The sequence below is a fragment of the Sebastes umbrosus genome, chromosome 5 (genome assembly GCF_015220745.1).
Source record: "Sebastes umbrosus isolate fSebUmb1 chromosome 5, fSebUmb1.pri, whole genome shotgun sequence".
NCBI classification, from domain to species: domain Eukaryota; kingdom Metazoa; phylum Chordata; class Actinopteri; order Perciformes; family Sebastidae; genus Sebastes; species Sebastes umbrosus.
In genome coordinates this window covers 25942109-25958809 of record NC_051273.1, presented here as the reverse complement: position 1 = coordinate 25958809, position 16701 = coordinate 25942109, and the positions used below count along the sequence as shown (strand labels likewise).

At 39.9% G+C, this 16701-nt stretch overlaps 1 protein-coding gene across 3 annotated transcripts in view; it reads left to right on the top strand.

Moving 5' to 3' along the window:
* The window catches only part of rubcn (rubicon autophagy regulator), a 29109-nt gene extending 14966 nt beyond the window's left edge, over positions 1-14143 (top strand). For 2 of the 3 annotated variants that reach the window (XM_037769522.1, XM_037769523.1), the window contains 10 exons: positions 324-398; positions 4037-4097; positions 4394-4526; positions 4620-4765; positions 4919-4983; positions 5314-5552; positions 6948-7009; positions 7127-7280; positions 7475-7568; positions 10789-14143. In XM_037769522.1, the coding sequence (XP_037625450.1) occupies positions 324-398; positions 4037-4097; positions 4394-4526; positions 4620-4765; positions 4919-4983; positions 5314-5552; positions 6948-7009; positions 7127-7280; positions 7475-7568; positions 10789-10925 (1166 nt within the window). In that variant the 3' untranslated portion in view covers positions 10926-14143. The remainder of the gene's footprint in view (positions 1-323; positions 399-4036; positions 4098-4393; positions 4527-4619; positions 4766-4918; positions 4984-5313; positions 5553-6947; positions 7010-7126; positions 7281-7474; positions 7569-10788) is intronic. The other variant, XM_037769524.1, reaches the window with a different exon arrangement.
* The last annotated feature ends 2558 nt before the right edge of the window (positions 14144-16701 follow it).

The window sequence follows — 16701 nt, the reverse complement described above, 5'->3', positions numbered from 1 at the left end:
CTAATCACTAACATATATAAATATCAGAATGTGTATTGCTTTAATAGTGTTAACATGGGTTGTGGGATTTCATATGTGCATGTACTTTATGTATTGTTTGACTGTGTTTGTGTATAACTACACTTCTCAGTACTGCGGTTTGAGCACAACAAAGTTTATTGTATCTTGGGAGCTGTATAACTGCATGACTTCCACATGTACAGTATCAGTGCAGTATACTGTATGTTTGCCTGTGACACTGACAAACAGCTCTGCTGAGTGTTGAAAAAAAATGTTTGTGCTTGTGGTGACGGTTGTGCTGAGTGTTAGTTTCTGTCTCTCAGATGGCTGTGAGGGTCAGTCCCTGCTGGCGGTGTCTCAGAACGGCCTCTCCCTGTCACTCGCCTCCCTCTTCTCAGGTATCTGCAGGTTGAACGGGTGGGCGAGGCTGCACAGCTACAATACAGACAGTTTACTGTTGCGGGGCTCCTCTGAGAGGAAGCCGATGGCTCCACTCCAAACTGAGAATATAACGCCTTTTATCCTTCCTGTTAAACTGGATGGCACTTCAACTCTAACCATTTACAGTTTTTAGCTTATGTTTTTGTCTTTACTGATTGATTCTGTTCAATCTTCCAGTGAGCTCTCAGTAAGTTAAAAACACTTTCAGAATCAACCTTAAATACCTTAAGTTTGTATTTTTCAACATACTGACGTTCATTTTGTAATAAGATGGATATAGATTCTTATTTTGTAGTAAATCCATGGACTGACAGCTTTCACTTTTGATTCTGCATGCACTCACCTCTGAGGTCATGCAGCCTGAGGAAAGGAAAAGTACTAAATGGAGGGGGAAAACAATCCCGTATCTCTCGTAGACAGCAACAGTGTAAACATGTCTACTTTAAACAACCCGGTTTACATTAATAACACTATGCCGAAGAGTTGCTGTGTAGTTGGTTGTACCAGCAATAAATTAAAAAAACGCTAATTGTTCCTCTGCCATGTTCTAAAAACGATATAATAGAGGGGCTTCATGGCTACAAGTTATAGACCAGACCAGCATGGTGTCATCACCGAGGCTGTGCTCCCTTTTGGGGGATAGAAAGGCGCTGTCACATTAGGAGAGAAACAGGAAAATGCCAAAAAGCTGTTGTGTAGTGGGTTAATCGAGGCTTTCACACTGAGATTTAAGCCAGTCTGGTAAATCGCTAAATGATGCTGGTGACAGTTATGTTACTACTGATGGCTAGCTAACATTAGCTTGAGTGGGAGGCTGCTGCAGTGATACAGTCATTAACGTTATAGCAGCATCAGACTGTCGTCTCCAACTAATTCTCAGCCTATGGATCAAACAGTTGGCTATATACAAACAACACCTAGTCTAACGTTGTGTAATAGATAAGCAATTTCCGGTCACTGTTGGATGGGGGCAGACTGAAGGGACATGGCAGCGATCAACCTTAATTTCTTAATGTATTGCGAACACTCCGGTTCTGGCAAGATCGCAAAATATGTTTGTTTAACAAGAGATAAATGCGTACAAACTTGTCAAAATTACAATCCAAACACACGTCAAATTGCATTGATTGCAGTGGATCTTCGGTTTTCTATCCCCGAAAAGGGGGTGCTGCCTTGACGTTTTGCGACGTTCCCGTATGTGCTGGTCTGATGTAGAGCAATGTTTAGTTGCTGTATTCATCTGATGACCAAATTTCTGGAAGTTGGAAATCCAATTTTACACAATGTTTACTCCGTTCCAGGCAGGCAAACAGCTGTCAATAAGTTTGGTGTTGTTGTACTTTGGTGGTCGTGTTTTTCAGATGAAAAAAGATTATTTTTCTATGGTTCTCCACTATCCTGCAATAAATCTTTCTAAGCAGAACGGTGGAGTACTGCAAGTTTTCAGTTTGGAGTCGAGCCATCTGCCTCCTCACCTCAACTGAATAGTTTGCTTGGCTGTTTGTGTTGGTGCTTGTTGTTCAGTGCTCCAGGGTTTTGGTGTACCTGTACCTGTTAGTGTTTAGGGAGGCTCATTGGGGGAGACGAGCGGGTTAACAACTGGCATTCTGTGACGACTGTGACTACAGGGATTACTCACTTATTCATTCATCTATCCATCCACCCAATTATTCATCATCTGATGATGCAACTCCAGTGAGAATGAGGTGTGATTGCTGTTACGTACACATCGTTCCAACCTGTCGTTCCTTAATGTTTGAACTCAGCCCAATATTAATTGTTTCTTTTGTGACGCCAGATTTTAGCTCCGGCAAAGTGATGATATTATCAAGGGCACAAAGGCTGTTTTGTCTGTATGAACATGACTGTACCTGGCTATTGTTGGACAATATATCAAAAGAATATCATATATATATGCTTTAGATTTGGGCTATGGTGATGTTGTGATATTGCTAATAATGTTATGTTTTCCTGGTCTGCATTAAGTAGTACATTTCTCTTAATATTAGAATGTTTCAACTTAGTGAAATGAACATTGAATGCTTCTACTTATCCTAATATTCTCAAATGATTTATACTTAATACTTAAATTTTTACCAAAATCCTTAAATTTAATCAGAATACAAAAGAACTGAACTAACACTGAAATCATATGTGTGATTGCAAATTGATAGTAGTGTAACAGAAATGATTCTGTCATTCTATGAGTCCTATAAAAGTCTTTAAAAGTGTAGTTAATAGAAAACCACACATTTTCATGAGAACACGCTCTACCTGTTTGGTTATCATAACACACATTATTAATGATTTTCCTTAAAAAATGTTCTTGTGTGTGAATATCCTCCAGTGGTGTCACAATATTGACACTGAGGGTCAAAATTATCATATTTAGTGAGCACTCTTTATGCCCTGAACCAAAGGCAGGGGGAGAGGTGTAATCAAGGACCACAGTGTCATTTTCTCTTAAAGGGTAACTTTGGTATTTTTTAAACTTGGACCGTATTTTCCCATGTTTTTGTGTCTAACTGATAGCTAATAGCGACAAGAATTTCTGACATTGGTCCAGTATTGAGGGATAATGCTGTAGACGGGAGTTGCTCACAGGAGATGCTCACGGGCAGCAATATGGTGCTATTGGGGCAAGCTGACACCGTCATTTACGTCCACTAAAAGAAAATTACCAAAGTTACCCTTTAAGCAAAATAAGGAAAACATTTTTGCCTAAAGCCAGTGATGAAAATCTCCTCCTAATCCTTCACACTTCAGTTAATTGCATCTCCCTCTTCTGGACACAAAATCACTAAAGGTCAATCACCATGCCCGGTCTGCTCTCGTGTGCTTTCTGCTGATGATCATCCTGTGCCTGTAGTATCACTTTGCAGTAGTCAAACTGTAAGCACAAAAGAAGCCAGATATTTATCAGACAGTTGGATTAGTTGAATCCTGCAGATGACTAACTAGCTTATTCAGCTCTCTTCTGTAACCCAGAAGGGTTCTGACTCTAACCAGTGTTTCATTTGAATAAACAAGAATGTTGCTCTTCTGATAGAAAGAAGCTCGTCTCATAAGAATCCATGCAGGCGGCCTCCTGTTCTACCAAACCTTTTGCTTACATGTTGTTACTCAAGTGTTATGAGAAAATATGGCAGCAATGCTCTACCTTTGAATCTCTCTGGCTTTCCTGCATGCTACCTGTGAAATTACATTTAAAATGTGCTTGAATTTAATCAGAGATGTGATGTTATTAGGGACTTTCACTTTTCACGTCTTCTTAAATTTCTCCTATTATTGTGTCCCTGATCACATCTCTCTTAAATCATTTCTCCTCAAAACATTAAACGCTGCTTAGCTGTAGCAAATGGTGCCATGGTGAGAAAAATAGACACCATCCACCAGCTGGTACATTTTGCTTTCTTTCCCCAGAGAAATCCATCCATCATCTGATAGTTATTATTTCCAATTCTGCAAATCTTAAAATTTTGATTTTATTATACAAGTATTACAAATCTTTTGGTATCTATGGCTGGTGGATAAAAACGTGTACAACTGGTACACTGCTCCTCTTTTATATTACTGTGGCCTTATTGTCTTCCAGATGCAGACATTAAGCGAAGCGTCAGCTCCAGCGGCAGGTCTTTTCTCAGCTCAGAGTCCATGTAAGTAACACAACCACTTCCTGTTTCCCTTCTTCCTCTGGATAATAGATAATAATGTAAATTGTCAGGATCTTAATAATTAGAAGCTGTTAAATGTTACTTGAATTACTCAGAAAAAAATTAACAGTACACATAAAAAAGCTCCAAGGTCCTTACCATGGACTTTCATCGAAAAGGTTAACCAATTTCTGAACCACAGGGATTTTACGTCTGGATTAGCAGCAAACTGAAAACACATGTAAAAAAAAAAATGTGCATTTTAAAAATATATTCTGTTCTTCTTTGGGTATTTCCAGCTCTCCATCCTTCCTCCAGTCGAACTCGGCTGAGTCAGTAGCCATGGGTTTACTCAGGCAATTTGAGGGCATGCAGCTTCCTGCAGCCTCAGAGCTTGACTGGCTGGTCCCAGAACAAGACGCTCCACAGAAGGTACAACGTCCTGCTCGTGTATAGTACTCCGCGGAATAGCAGTTCTCCACACTTGGCACTCAACATGCAATAATTAATATAATTCTCTCCTAGCTGCTGCCCATCCCCGACTCTCTGCCGATCTCACCTGATGATGGCGAACACGCAGACATCTACAAGCTGAGGATTCGGGTCCGAGGCAACCTGGAGTGGGCGCCGCCCCGACCGCAGATCATCTTCAACATTCATTCCGCCCCCAAGTGAGTCCACACCAGGTTGTACCTGCCCTCACTGACTTTCTCACTTTCTTTTTCACACCCTGCTCGCCATTTCTAAATTTGTAGGTTATACCGCTGTCCTCGCGCTTTGTCCTACAGAATTTACATTACTTAAACATTTTCTCTCCCTGTCAGGAGGAAGATAGTTGTGACTAAACAGAACCATCGTTGCGCTGGCTGTGGCACCCGCATCGACCCAGGTATGACCAGCAAACCACAGAAATACTTGTTGTCCTTGAAAATGTTGTTTTAACAGACATTTGGACATGTTTCCATCAATCAAACAGTATCAAAACACAAAAGGTCTATTTACATTCACAGTTTCAGTCCTTGTTTTTAATTTTAATTGCAACAATAAGACTGTTTTTCCAATGTGATCAGCTGGCCTAAAACTTGGTGTTTTCCAATGGCATTTCCCTTTTTATATATAGAAATGCTATGCAGAGATGGTTTCTTTCTCAGACTCAGGAGCATTCCATGTTCTTACCTCTAGCTCACTTGTGTCTCTGCTGTCTGTCTCTACACTTCAGATTATATCAAGCGACTGCGTTACTGTGAATACCTCGGCCGTTACTTCTGCCAGTGCTGCCATGAGAACGCCCAGGCGGTGGTTCCCGGCCGAGTGCTGATGAAGTGGGACTTCAGCAAGTACTATGTCAGCAACTTTGCCCGGGACCTGCTGAGCAAGATCGCCGGAGACCCGCTTTTCAACCCCAATGACATCAACAGTGGCCTGTACAAGAAGATCAAAGCTCTGGAGGCCGTCAGGGTGAGCACAGACGCAGCAGCGGCATGGGAAATAAGGCATTGGGCAAATTTTTTTTAAATTTCTTTTTTAAATGTTCTCTCTTTGATATTTTTTTACCATTAACTAGTGGGATTTACACCATAATAACCAGTTTCAACTCTGTTTAAAAAAACAAGCTGAAAAGCCACTGTGGGCCAAAATGTTACTGTTGTTTGCTGAGCATGAATCCTAATTGTCCTGATGGTTATTGTAAAATAGCTCACTTGAGACTGATTTTGCTGCTTAAAGCAAGCACATTTTGGTCAAAGTATGTATGTTTTATCGTCAAAATGCTATTTTCCCAAGCCCTTCTAAAAACCTTTTCACACGTGACCTGACGTAGGATTCTGCATGACAATGCTGCTTCATGTACAGTATATATACATCCTTATATCCTCCAGTTTGGAGAAGCAGACAGGACTACTGAAGCTAAGCAGTACACTGCTGTGTGGGCGCCACGTTAGCTCGGATCTGAAAGTCACACAATAACACAAACAACGGTAGAGCAGCAACTCCATGTTCTGCAAGGTAAAATGACTGTTTTTGTCCATGGAGTCTGGTGGCTTTGAAGAGAGCATAGATAAGCTTCAGTTCCCTGTTGAAATGGGCTGTCTAACAGCAAGGTAAAGTGGGGAAATTATTCTAAATATAGCGTGCACTTAAACTAATATAGATCCTTTTCTTTAGGTTTGCTAAAATGCGTTTTTTTGCTGCTCCCGTCCACAGCCGCTTTACCTCACCGTTAGAACAGCCCTTTCCAACGGGGAATTGAAGCCGTAATGTCGCTCTCTTCAAAGCCACCAGGCACAGTTAACTTTGAACTCAGGTCCTGCCAACATTCACATTATTCAAACCTTATTGATTAACTTGCTTTGGTAACCTACGTCACTGCTCTTTGCAAATGGCTCAGTGGGCGTTTCCATTTAATAAAACCAGAAAAGAACGCAGATGGACCCGCCGTTTAAAATACACCAGAATGAATAGAGCCATTTATGTCCTTGACAACAAACAGCGAGGTGATACTGAAGAAGTCACATCCTTATGTGTGTGATTAGGCAGGTTTTGGCTAAAAGAGCAAGAATAAGCATTAAAACCTTTTCATGGATAGATAAAATGACACAGAATTTTTTTTTAAATGTGTGTCAAGGCAGCTTATACCTACTGGAAAATAGACAGAGGAGAAATTTGATGCTTGCTCACCTCAGTCATCTGGCAGGGATACTGAATATTACACACTTTAACAGAACAGAGGCTGTAATTGGAAACTGAACGTGGCCTTCCCGTTCCTTCCTCCATGTATTAAACATTTTTTGACAATGTCTGTCAGTATATGTTTAAGTAACACAATGATGTTTTCTCCACTTTGTTATTGTTTAGGTTTTGAGGGTGCAGCTGTTTCACATGAAAAATCTCTTCAAGACCTGTCGCTTTGCTAAAGAGTAAGCTTTCTGCTTGTACATGTTTTCACAATCATTTCCAAACAAAATCATTCTCCCTGCAAAGAAGGACATAATCATCAGTGTGTGTGTGTGTGTCTGTGTGTGTGTGTTGCTCAGGGTGCTGGACCAGTTCGACAGCCTGTCAGGTCACCTGACGGAGGACCTTCACCTCTTCTCCCTCAATGACCTCACTGCTGTGCGCAACGGAGAACTGGCTACCCGAATGAAAGAGCTGCTTAAACTTGGTACCCTGCACGTAGCTGGCTGTGTGGTAAGATAACCATGTGCCTTCTCTTTTAACATGGAGAGTTTATCCAGTTAATTTATTGCAGTGATAGTGGATAGTTTATTACAGTGAAGTGGGCTATCATATAGTATGAGGAACTGTTATAATGTCAGCAAATAACCAGAGATTCACAGCTTAATCTGTTTTTTTTTTGACACTGTTTCTTCGATCTACCCCAGCTGTGCCAGGCGAAGGGCTTTGTGTGCGAGATCTGCGGCAACGAAAAAGACATCATCTTCCCTTTCCAGCTGAACAAGTGCCAGCGCTGCGAAGGTGAGCCCTCTCTGCTGGTGGCAGGCCTGGGCGGCTCAAGAGCCCCCTCCCCCCGCCCCTTCATTCCACTTAGCTGGAGAGACTGGAAGATCTCCAGCCCTCGTAGGCTGGCGAAGGCCCTCTCTAAAGACAGGAGAGAGGGGGAGGGAGGGGAGGAAGGATTAGAGCTAGGTGGGGATCAGGGGGTGAAGAGTGGACTGCAAGAGGGAAAGGGTGACACAGGAGGAGAGAGACAGGGAAGAGGGGGAATATTTCAAGCTTTTGCTCCTGGAAAATTGGTGAAAGCTTTCTCCAGGAGTAAAGGCGACGAGGAAGAGCAAGAGGTGACAGAAGAGACAGACTCAGAGAGGGAGGAAGGGGAAGAGGGAGGAAATGGTCAACATGGGGAGGAATATAGCAAAGCGAGGGAAGAGAGTAAGGAAAAGGAAGAAGGTCATGCAAGAAAGGAAAAAATCAACTTATTAAAGGTTTTTCACATAGACAGACTAAAGAAGAACATTTCAAAAGGAGACAGAAGAGACAGTGCCAGCGAAACATGCAGCAGCATGGAAAGTCTAGATGAAGTAGGACAAGAGAGGAAAGGACGTCGGAAGGTGTCGGGGTTAGGGAGTCTTACCAAGGGTTTCTCAAAAAGCGAGATAGAGGATGAAGAGAAAACAGAAGTGAAAGAGGAAGAGCCTGAAAACAGATTTTTGGAGAAAGAAACAGGATCTGAGGAGGACGGAAAAGCCGGCAGGGAGACCGTGGAGGAGAATGATGAAATTACAGAGGGAGACCAAACGGAGGCAGCCGAAAGAGAAAAATCTGGTGCAGAAAACGTGGAGAAATTTCCACTTCTGAAATTGTTAAAACCGCATCGGCTGTCATCTGTTTTCTCCAGAAGGAGGAGCAAAGGAGAGGAGGATAGGAGTGGGGAGAGTGATGTAAAAAAAGAGGTGGATACTGAGGAGGAAGGCCAACAAGAGCCAGCCGTCATAACCCGTACTAACTGGAGAGGTCGTAAAACTCGCATAGCCAGGAGAGACACCAGAGGAAGGAAGGGTAGGAAAGGGACAGAAAAAGAGAGCAAGACAGAAGGTGGAGAGAGTGCAGAGATAAGTGACGTAGAGAATTGCACTGAGAGCGGTGGTGTACAAGAGTAAGAAGCTCCAAATGGCAACGACTGCTGTCTCCTTGAATGATCAGAAGTTACTTAAGTCCAATTATATAATCAGCCAAGTTGGAGCACACCAAGTTGATGGATCTGCTGGACAAAACAGTAGCTTGTATTTGTCCAGATATTAATGACTGCTTGTTAAGTGAGGGCTTCAGGTTTAGTTAAGGAGGACCAATTATGCTTTTCCCCTTCCCTTTAGTGTGTTATATATTTATTTGTGCATGTAAAAGGTCTGCAAAGTTACAAAGCTTAAAGTCCACGCCAAAGGGGAGTTATTCCCCCCCCACAGAAACACTGCTGCTGAACTTCCTGAAATGCCTCGCTTCAAGTCCCGCCTTTTCTTCTGTAATGTAGTGATGTCACCAAGTAACACACTTGTGTAATAGCTGCCTAGCGGGTAGTTTAGCACGCCCTCAAACAAAGCTAGTTAGAGCGGAGCTGGAGTGGAGCCAATCACATCAGAGTGGGCTAGCTGACCAATCAGAGCAGACGGAGCTTTTAATAATATCAAGTAAAAGTCTATAGAGTTTTTTAAGTTTAGAGAGGTTTTATTTTGTCAGAGTCCACTTTTGTTTCACATGTTTTTGTCACCATGTATAGTCTGTAGATGTCAAATTGTTTCTTGTAGTGCTGCACAACTTTAACTTCATTGACACTCCTGAACATTTTGGCAGATCTTTTTTGTTCACATGTTATATCTTGCTATTTTTATCATCACAAGAACCAATGTATAAAAACGTTGTGCGCTGCACTATTTCTTGGCTTGGTGCAGGGACTTCCTTCATATCTAGCACACAGATATGAGAGTGGTATTGTTCCTCTGGTCTTGCTCTCTGCAAACTAAGTGAATTTGCATATTTCCCAAATGGCTTCTTCCAAAATCTCAGACTATTCCTTAAAGTGTTTTACTCCTGTAAGAATATTAAACTCAAATGAATTGTGCCGTCTTACCTCTATACTTCTTCCCCTCTCTTTAATCAGATTTTCCGCCACCGTTCAACCGTCTTATGGTTTAAAACGTTGTGCACTTTTTCTTCTACTGTTCTCATTTGGCGCCAAGTTCTTTGCACTACAGTGGTGTTGGTATTTCTTGGCTTTGGCTCTGATGTTTGCACAGTTGCGCAACTGGTGGAGGGTAGATATTTGGCAGCTATTTGGTGGTGTATGTCTTTGGCTTCGATTCCAGATGTGCGGGTGCGTAAAGCTTGATTACTGATACTGGTGGTTTAGTTTCCCGTCTTTGGCTCTGAGCTCTGTGCTGCTTTTGTCTTGGCCACAGGGATGGCAAACGATACAAAAGTAGTTTAACGTTGTCATTTCAGTTTGCTTTGGTCAGGAACTTCAGCTAATTTCTCTGATGAAATCAGCAGAAGTAGTGTTTCTTTTAAATGTAGACTCATCAGACTCCTCCAGTTTAGAGGAAAAAGTGCTTGTTGTTTTGTTTTAATTTAGATTGTTGTTGAAGGAAGAATGTCTCATTAATATGAGGTGACTACATGTGTCAGAACGAATGTATAATTTATTCTTTTAGTAGCTATTATTTAAGCTTCATCTTCATGTGAACATGAAATAAATGCCTTTTTTTTTAAAGTTGAGTTGCCTGTCATTTTATCTCATCTTTCATTACATTTCAGTCGAATCATTGCATTCATAATTATCCGGTAGGAGTTTTAAAGCACTGTGGTAGCCTCTTTAGGGAGAACAGGATGTGTCTGAACAGGTTTAGGGTGTGGTGCGTGTCTCCCAGGTTAACAGCCGTCTCACCTACCTGCTTCCTTCTGCCTTCTGACGCGCTGCCTTTCACTTCTGCGTCTTTTATACTCCTCTCCTCACCCTTCCCCCGTCTTGTCCGATTGTGATTGGCTGTTCTGTTGAAACATCCCATCTCATTGATGCCAAACTGGTTTAACTGGTTAGCTGGTTTGTGGACGCTGCAGCATTGTTTGGTTTAGCAACTCTCTGTGAATACTCTTCTCTTCCTAAGGGAAGAATAGATGACCCATTTGTGCTGTAAATGCTCTGAAGTGTTACATCTCTGACTCCTGTTTTTGTTTTCTTTTACAGAGTGCCATGCGTGTTACCATCGCAGCTGCTTCCGGACAGTCAAAGACTGCCCTCGATGTCAGCGGCTGGCAGAGCGGAGAGAGAGGATGGCGCGCAAAAACATGGAGGAACAAGAAGATGAGGGAGGTGGGCCCTAGTGCTGGTAACAGAGGAAACTCTGAGACAAAAGAAGAGCACAACGCGACCATGATTGTAGTGACTGACAACCTCTATTTCCGTTCCAGTCCTCTCAGACCTGGGTGACAATACTGCAAATGCTTTGATCTCAAGAGATTGCCAGATGTACAGGTTTTACTGCATCAGTGCATCAGTTTTGTTAATATGACTGTTGATTTGCAGATGCATTTAGTGTAAGCTAAGCCCCTCTCACACATGCACTTTACTTTAGGAATAGTGGTAGTTTTTAGTCTAAGCGTAATTTACGAATGGGAGACTTGAGTCGATTTTTTCCATGACAATTTTGTAACTTCTACAGAGAAATTGATCAGGCGTCGCAATTTTCTAATCGGGATTTCTTGGAAAAAAACACATGACTTTAAAAATAATCCCAACATCCTAAATAATTAACTCCCACAATAATTATTTTAATCACATTTCCTTGCACATAATAATTAATAATACAGTGGAAACAGCTTATAGTGATCAAAGTTACAGTGAGCCGTCGCTTTATACGGATCAAAAAGCTTGGGACAGAATCATTTCTATACAAATGCTGTTTAAATCAGTCGCTTATAGTAATCAAGTAGTCCGTTTTTGGGTATTTTCATAGATGACAACATGTGGAAAAACATTTTAAAACTACGGAAGACTTACGTTAATTGAATTTTTGTTTTGTTTTTTTAACTCTACTTCGTTGATACTTTGCTTCGCGGACCGGCTGCTTTTCCAGCTAGAAAAGGCAGAAGAAGCCAGTAAATAGCAAAGCGCTCCGTTTCATGACTTTGTATTCATGTAATAAATATACAAATATCAATTAGATGGTAATCTGCATGAGAAATGATGCACAATAACAAAAAAACGATTATAATAATCATCCGCTTATAGCGATCACTATAAGTGGTTTCCACTGTATAGGATTTGAAAAGTTCTGATGTTGGTGACCCCTGGTGGCGGTATCAAAAAAGACATTGTGGCAGTTGTGTGAAAAAGTTGTATGACAAATGTGTAAATGACAAAATCCTCTGCCTTACAGGAATATAATACGTTGGCCATGTTGCAGTTCCGTGTGTGAAAAGGGCCTGAGATTCACTAAACGTTTTGGCACTTTCTTCCTCTGTGGTAAAACTAATATATTTGGGATTTAAGTAGATCAGAAAAACAAGTATTTGCTCAGATTACAGCACCCAGGATTGATATTTACTCCTTCCTTCAAATGCAGCTTCTGGCAACTGCTTAAACTCTGGTAATTTTATTGGCTACTGGCTTAGCTGAAGTTTGTTTTTGTGACCTAAAAATGGCAGGATCTATTTAAAAAAAAAATAATCAAATAGCAAGTAAAAAGTTTAGATCTCTTAAGTTTTGACTGATTTTCCAGTGCAGATACTGTATTTGAGCAATCCTGCCCTTTATGTTGAGGTTTTTATTTTGATTTGAAAACATTGAAGATATTTAACAAATCCTTTTCTTTCCCCTGCTCCTTACTGTCCTGTTTTAAGCTCTTTTAGCTGCGCTTATGTGCCTCTGGGACCAATGAACTTAGACTGGTAGAGCTAGTAGAGTTACATTGGAGAGTTGACTTTATAGAAGGACTGGACTTCAGAGTTTCAGAGTCAGATATTTTTAATGAAACTGCAAATGCTCCATTTTAGTGCTGCTTTGTGTGCGTGTGTGTGCGTGCGGTTAATAGAAAAAGCTGTGTGAATAAGAGTGCTTGTGTGTGTGTGTGTATGTATGTGCACACATGTCTACCTGCTGTACATGCACAAATGGTTTGCACCAGCCTAATCAGCACTTGTTTTCTAACGTCGTAGGTTTTGAAATAATAGAGAGAGTCGAGTTAATTGCACTGATCCTGTCTGTTGTTGGGACGTCACTTTTTGGGGATTTTTTTTGATGTTCGTTGTAAGAACATGTCACTGTTTCTTTCATCGAGCTCCTGTCACCTGGGTTGCATTACGTTGTGAAGGGTTTCAGTCCACAATAAGAGAGCCACGGTAGTCATACTCTTACATGCAACAAAATCATTATTAAAAATGCATTAATCACCTCTTGGACTGAAATTGTTCACATTTAAGTGTGTTTTCTCCTCCAACAGATGTTTAGTCTAGTACAGTGGTTCCCAATCTTATTGGCCCTTAAAAGAATATTTTAAGTTTTTGGAAAATCTGTATGCTAAATATGTAGCAGGGGCCAGCAGCTGGTTGGCTTCCCTTAGCTTAGCATAAAGACTGGAAACACAGGGAAACAGATAGCCTGGCTCTGTGAAAAAAATCTGATTGTTTTATTTGAAGGATTTGTAGAGTCCCCAAAAAGTAAAAAATATCCAGTATTTCACAGGAATGAAGTAGAAATTTAAGAAAAGTTAGAAAAAAATTGAAAATTGTACATAACAAATGCTTTTCTTTCTTTCTTACTTGCACTTTTAATAATCTGGTGACCCCTCAGATGTATCTTGGGACTCTTAAGTTTGGAACCACTGGCCTAGTATACATTTTAGAGACGGCTTGCCTGGACTTTTTTTTTTTTTGAAATTGGTTTAACTGCTTCTAGGGCTTAATCATTGTCCAGTTAGTGGCTCTGCAGTGAGTTAGATCAACCACTAGAGTATGTCGGGGAAGATGTTATATATGAATTTCATGCCATAGTTAATGCTAGGAAGACAGTTGTGGGAAAACAGATATGCAACCCACTGATTTAATCAAACCCTTTACCCTGGAGGGATTTCAGCCCCTAGTACAATTTTATGTGTACAGACTTCTGAATGGATTAACCTCCAGAGTACATACCGTCCTCAACAGACTTTGCTTTATGTGTACGATCCTCACGAGGTGAACACACTCCCATGAGACATTACTTAAAAGCAATAAATGTGATATTCTCGTCCCAAAGGCCCCGCAGACAAGTATTAAGAGATAAACTGCACCCGTGTTTCCAGTTTTAACCCGGCTGCTTTTAAAGGAAACGCTGAACTCTTCAGCTCACGGCTCCTGAACGAAGTGACCGCTCGACTCCTCAACTCAGCAGATGGTTTGTCCTTGGACTGCCTTTAACATGGAGGCGTGTGGAGGTTTAAAGTGCACTACAGATTAAAGTGTCTATTATTAAAACTGTTAATTATTGTTATTGTAATTATTATTTGTGTTCATTTGTTTTTGTTCTGGAAGTATGTTGACAATAAAAGACTGGCCAGACTGTTGATGAGGGTTATTATGTTTGTTTGTGATGAGGGAAACGTTTGGATCAAAAAGAAAAAGCTAATTAGTGCTAAACCGAAGAAGAGCAGCGATTTACAATTATTTTTATTCCGAGCCTAATGTACTGACTGTAACAGTCCTTAAAGCAATAATAACAACAATCAATAATCAGTTTTAATATAGGCCTTTACCAAACGGTGGAGATGTCGCTTCATGGTTAAAGGTTTTAATGCTACTAATTGGTTAATATACCAACATATGTCAATTTCTTACCATGACATTCATGGTATTACCAGTTCTAGTATTATTTCCATGTATTTATTCTAGATATTTACAATATTTACAGTAGGCTACTTTGAAAACATCTCAGAAATGGTGAAAATCATATTCATTCGTTTTTATGAAATATATAATTGAATAACATTAAATATATGATATTAACCTTTCTGTGGTCCTTGGGTCAAATTTGACCTGTTTTCAAATGTTTTTATATAAAAAATATGTGTTTCTTTCATGTAATTGCCCCAAAATAACATGGATGGGCCTATAATAGCTCTTTGAAAAACAAAAAACTTTTGTTGAATTGTGGGTGATTTATTCAAATTTATAGCATCTGTGTTCAACCGGTGTCATTATGTGCTGCCATAAAAAATTTTTTTTAAATGCTTTCAAAACAGTGACCTGGCTAAATTTTGACATATAACAGTCCATGATAATTCATCAACATATGTTCCTCTGATAATGATTTTCAAAACAATTCATAATTTCTGCTTTTTTTTATTAAAAAACTAGGTGTCATTTCACAGAAATTAGGTTTATTGACCATTAATTCCTAACAGAAGTGTAAAAAGTGTAGTAATGAGTTTGAAGTTGGCTAAAAAGGTATAATGCTGATAACTTATACTATACGCTTTATAAGAAGTCAATCCAAACAATAAAAGTTGAATTGTCGACAGGAAGACAAGAGGAGAGTTGAAAGATGTTAACAGTGATTATTCATAACTTGTTTTTATTTCATAAAGATTGTAAATTTATTATGTTAGCATCACTACTTTTACTAGTAAAGGACAATTCAACCATTTGGTAGAGCATGTTTTTAGACAGTAAAAATCATGCTTATTACATTATTACAGCATATATATATATAATGGAATAACATTAAATGTATCATATTAACAACAATGAATGATCAGATGTGTTTTATTTCGTAGCAAATAGAACATTTTAATTAAATTATTAGCTTTACTACCTTTTCCATAAAAGAACTGAGCAGCATGTTTTTGAAAATGATTTTCCCCTCATTAGACTTTTTATGTTTGTATCAAGTTACATAATGATGTTCAGTAAGATCTCTGAAACTATGATTTGTCAAAAGAATATGCCTATGTTTGAAAATGACACCAAACAGAGTCCGCATGTCTGGAGTGACTTTATTTGTTTCTAACTACCTGTAAGCTATTTAAAGACACAGCGACATCTAGTGTTGAGTTACATTCAACACATTTATCAATAAGCTATAGTGATTAAAAATGTGCTCTACCACACAGTCACTAAGTTTATGCCACTACACACTCAAATAAATAACATCTACATACTTTTAAATACATGCACAAACACACTATTGCAAACACAACGCAGACATTAAAGTGGAAATACAGTCACAGATACAAACACACAACACTGAAACTGCTAATAAGAAAGTTAATGATCAGTTAATCTCTCTATTTCAGTATTGTAAACATTGTTAACCTGTATCCAATCCTACCTTCCTATCTGTATGTCATTCCTGTATCCTGTATCTTTGTTGCAAATAATAATTAAAAAACAAACAGTCGAACAGAACATTACTAATGTAAAACAAGGAAAAGCAGCAAATTCTCACATTTGACAACTTGGAACCACAAGATGTTTGAAAAGAATGAATATTGTGTATTATAATATAGTGCATGTTGGAAACCTCTGCTCCGAACTTCAACAGCGGTTGCACTTTTTACGCAGACTCCGGTTCTATGGAGTGGAGCAGAAGATTATGTTACTTTTCTACCGGGCTGTCTTGGAAAGTATCGTAAGATATGGCATCACGGCCTGGTACGGTAACCTGACTGTGCAGTTGAGGTCACAGATTTCTCGCCTACCGCAGACTGCCATGAAGATTATGGGGGTCAAAAACCACCCTACCCTCCAGATGTTTTATGAGTAGTCTGTCATCAGACAGGCACAGAAAATTGTGTCAGACCCAACTCACATCTTACATCAGGAGTACCAGCTTTTACCTTCCGGCAGGAGATATAGAGTCCCACGGTGCAGATTGAACCGTTACAAACATTCATTCCTGCTGATGTCTATTAAACTCCTCAACAACCCATAACATAAAGCTATCATAATGACTGTGCAGTATATTGCATATGTGTAATACTGGACTATTGTCTGTGCAATATGGGCAAGACGGTAGACGGTGCAATGCACTACCGGTGCAATACCTGCCATGGTGTGTGTGATAGTGTGTGTGATAGTATGTGCCATTATGTACGTGGACTGTGTATGTGTTGAAACATCTGTT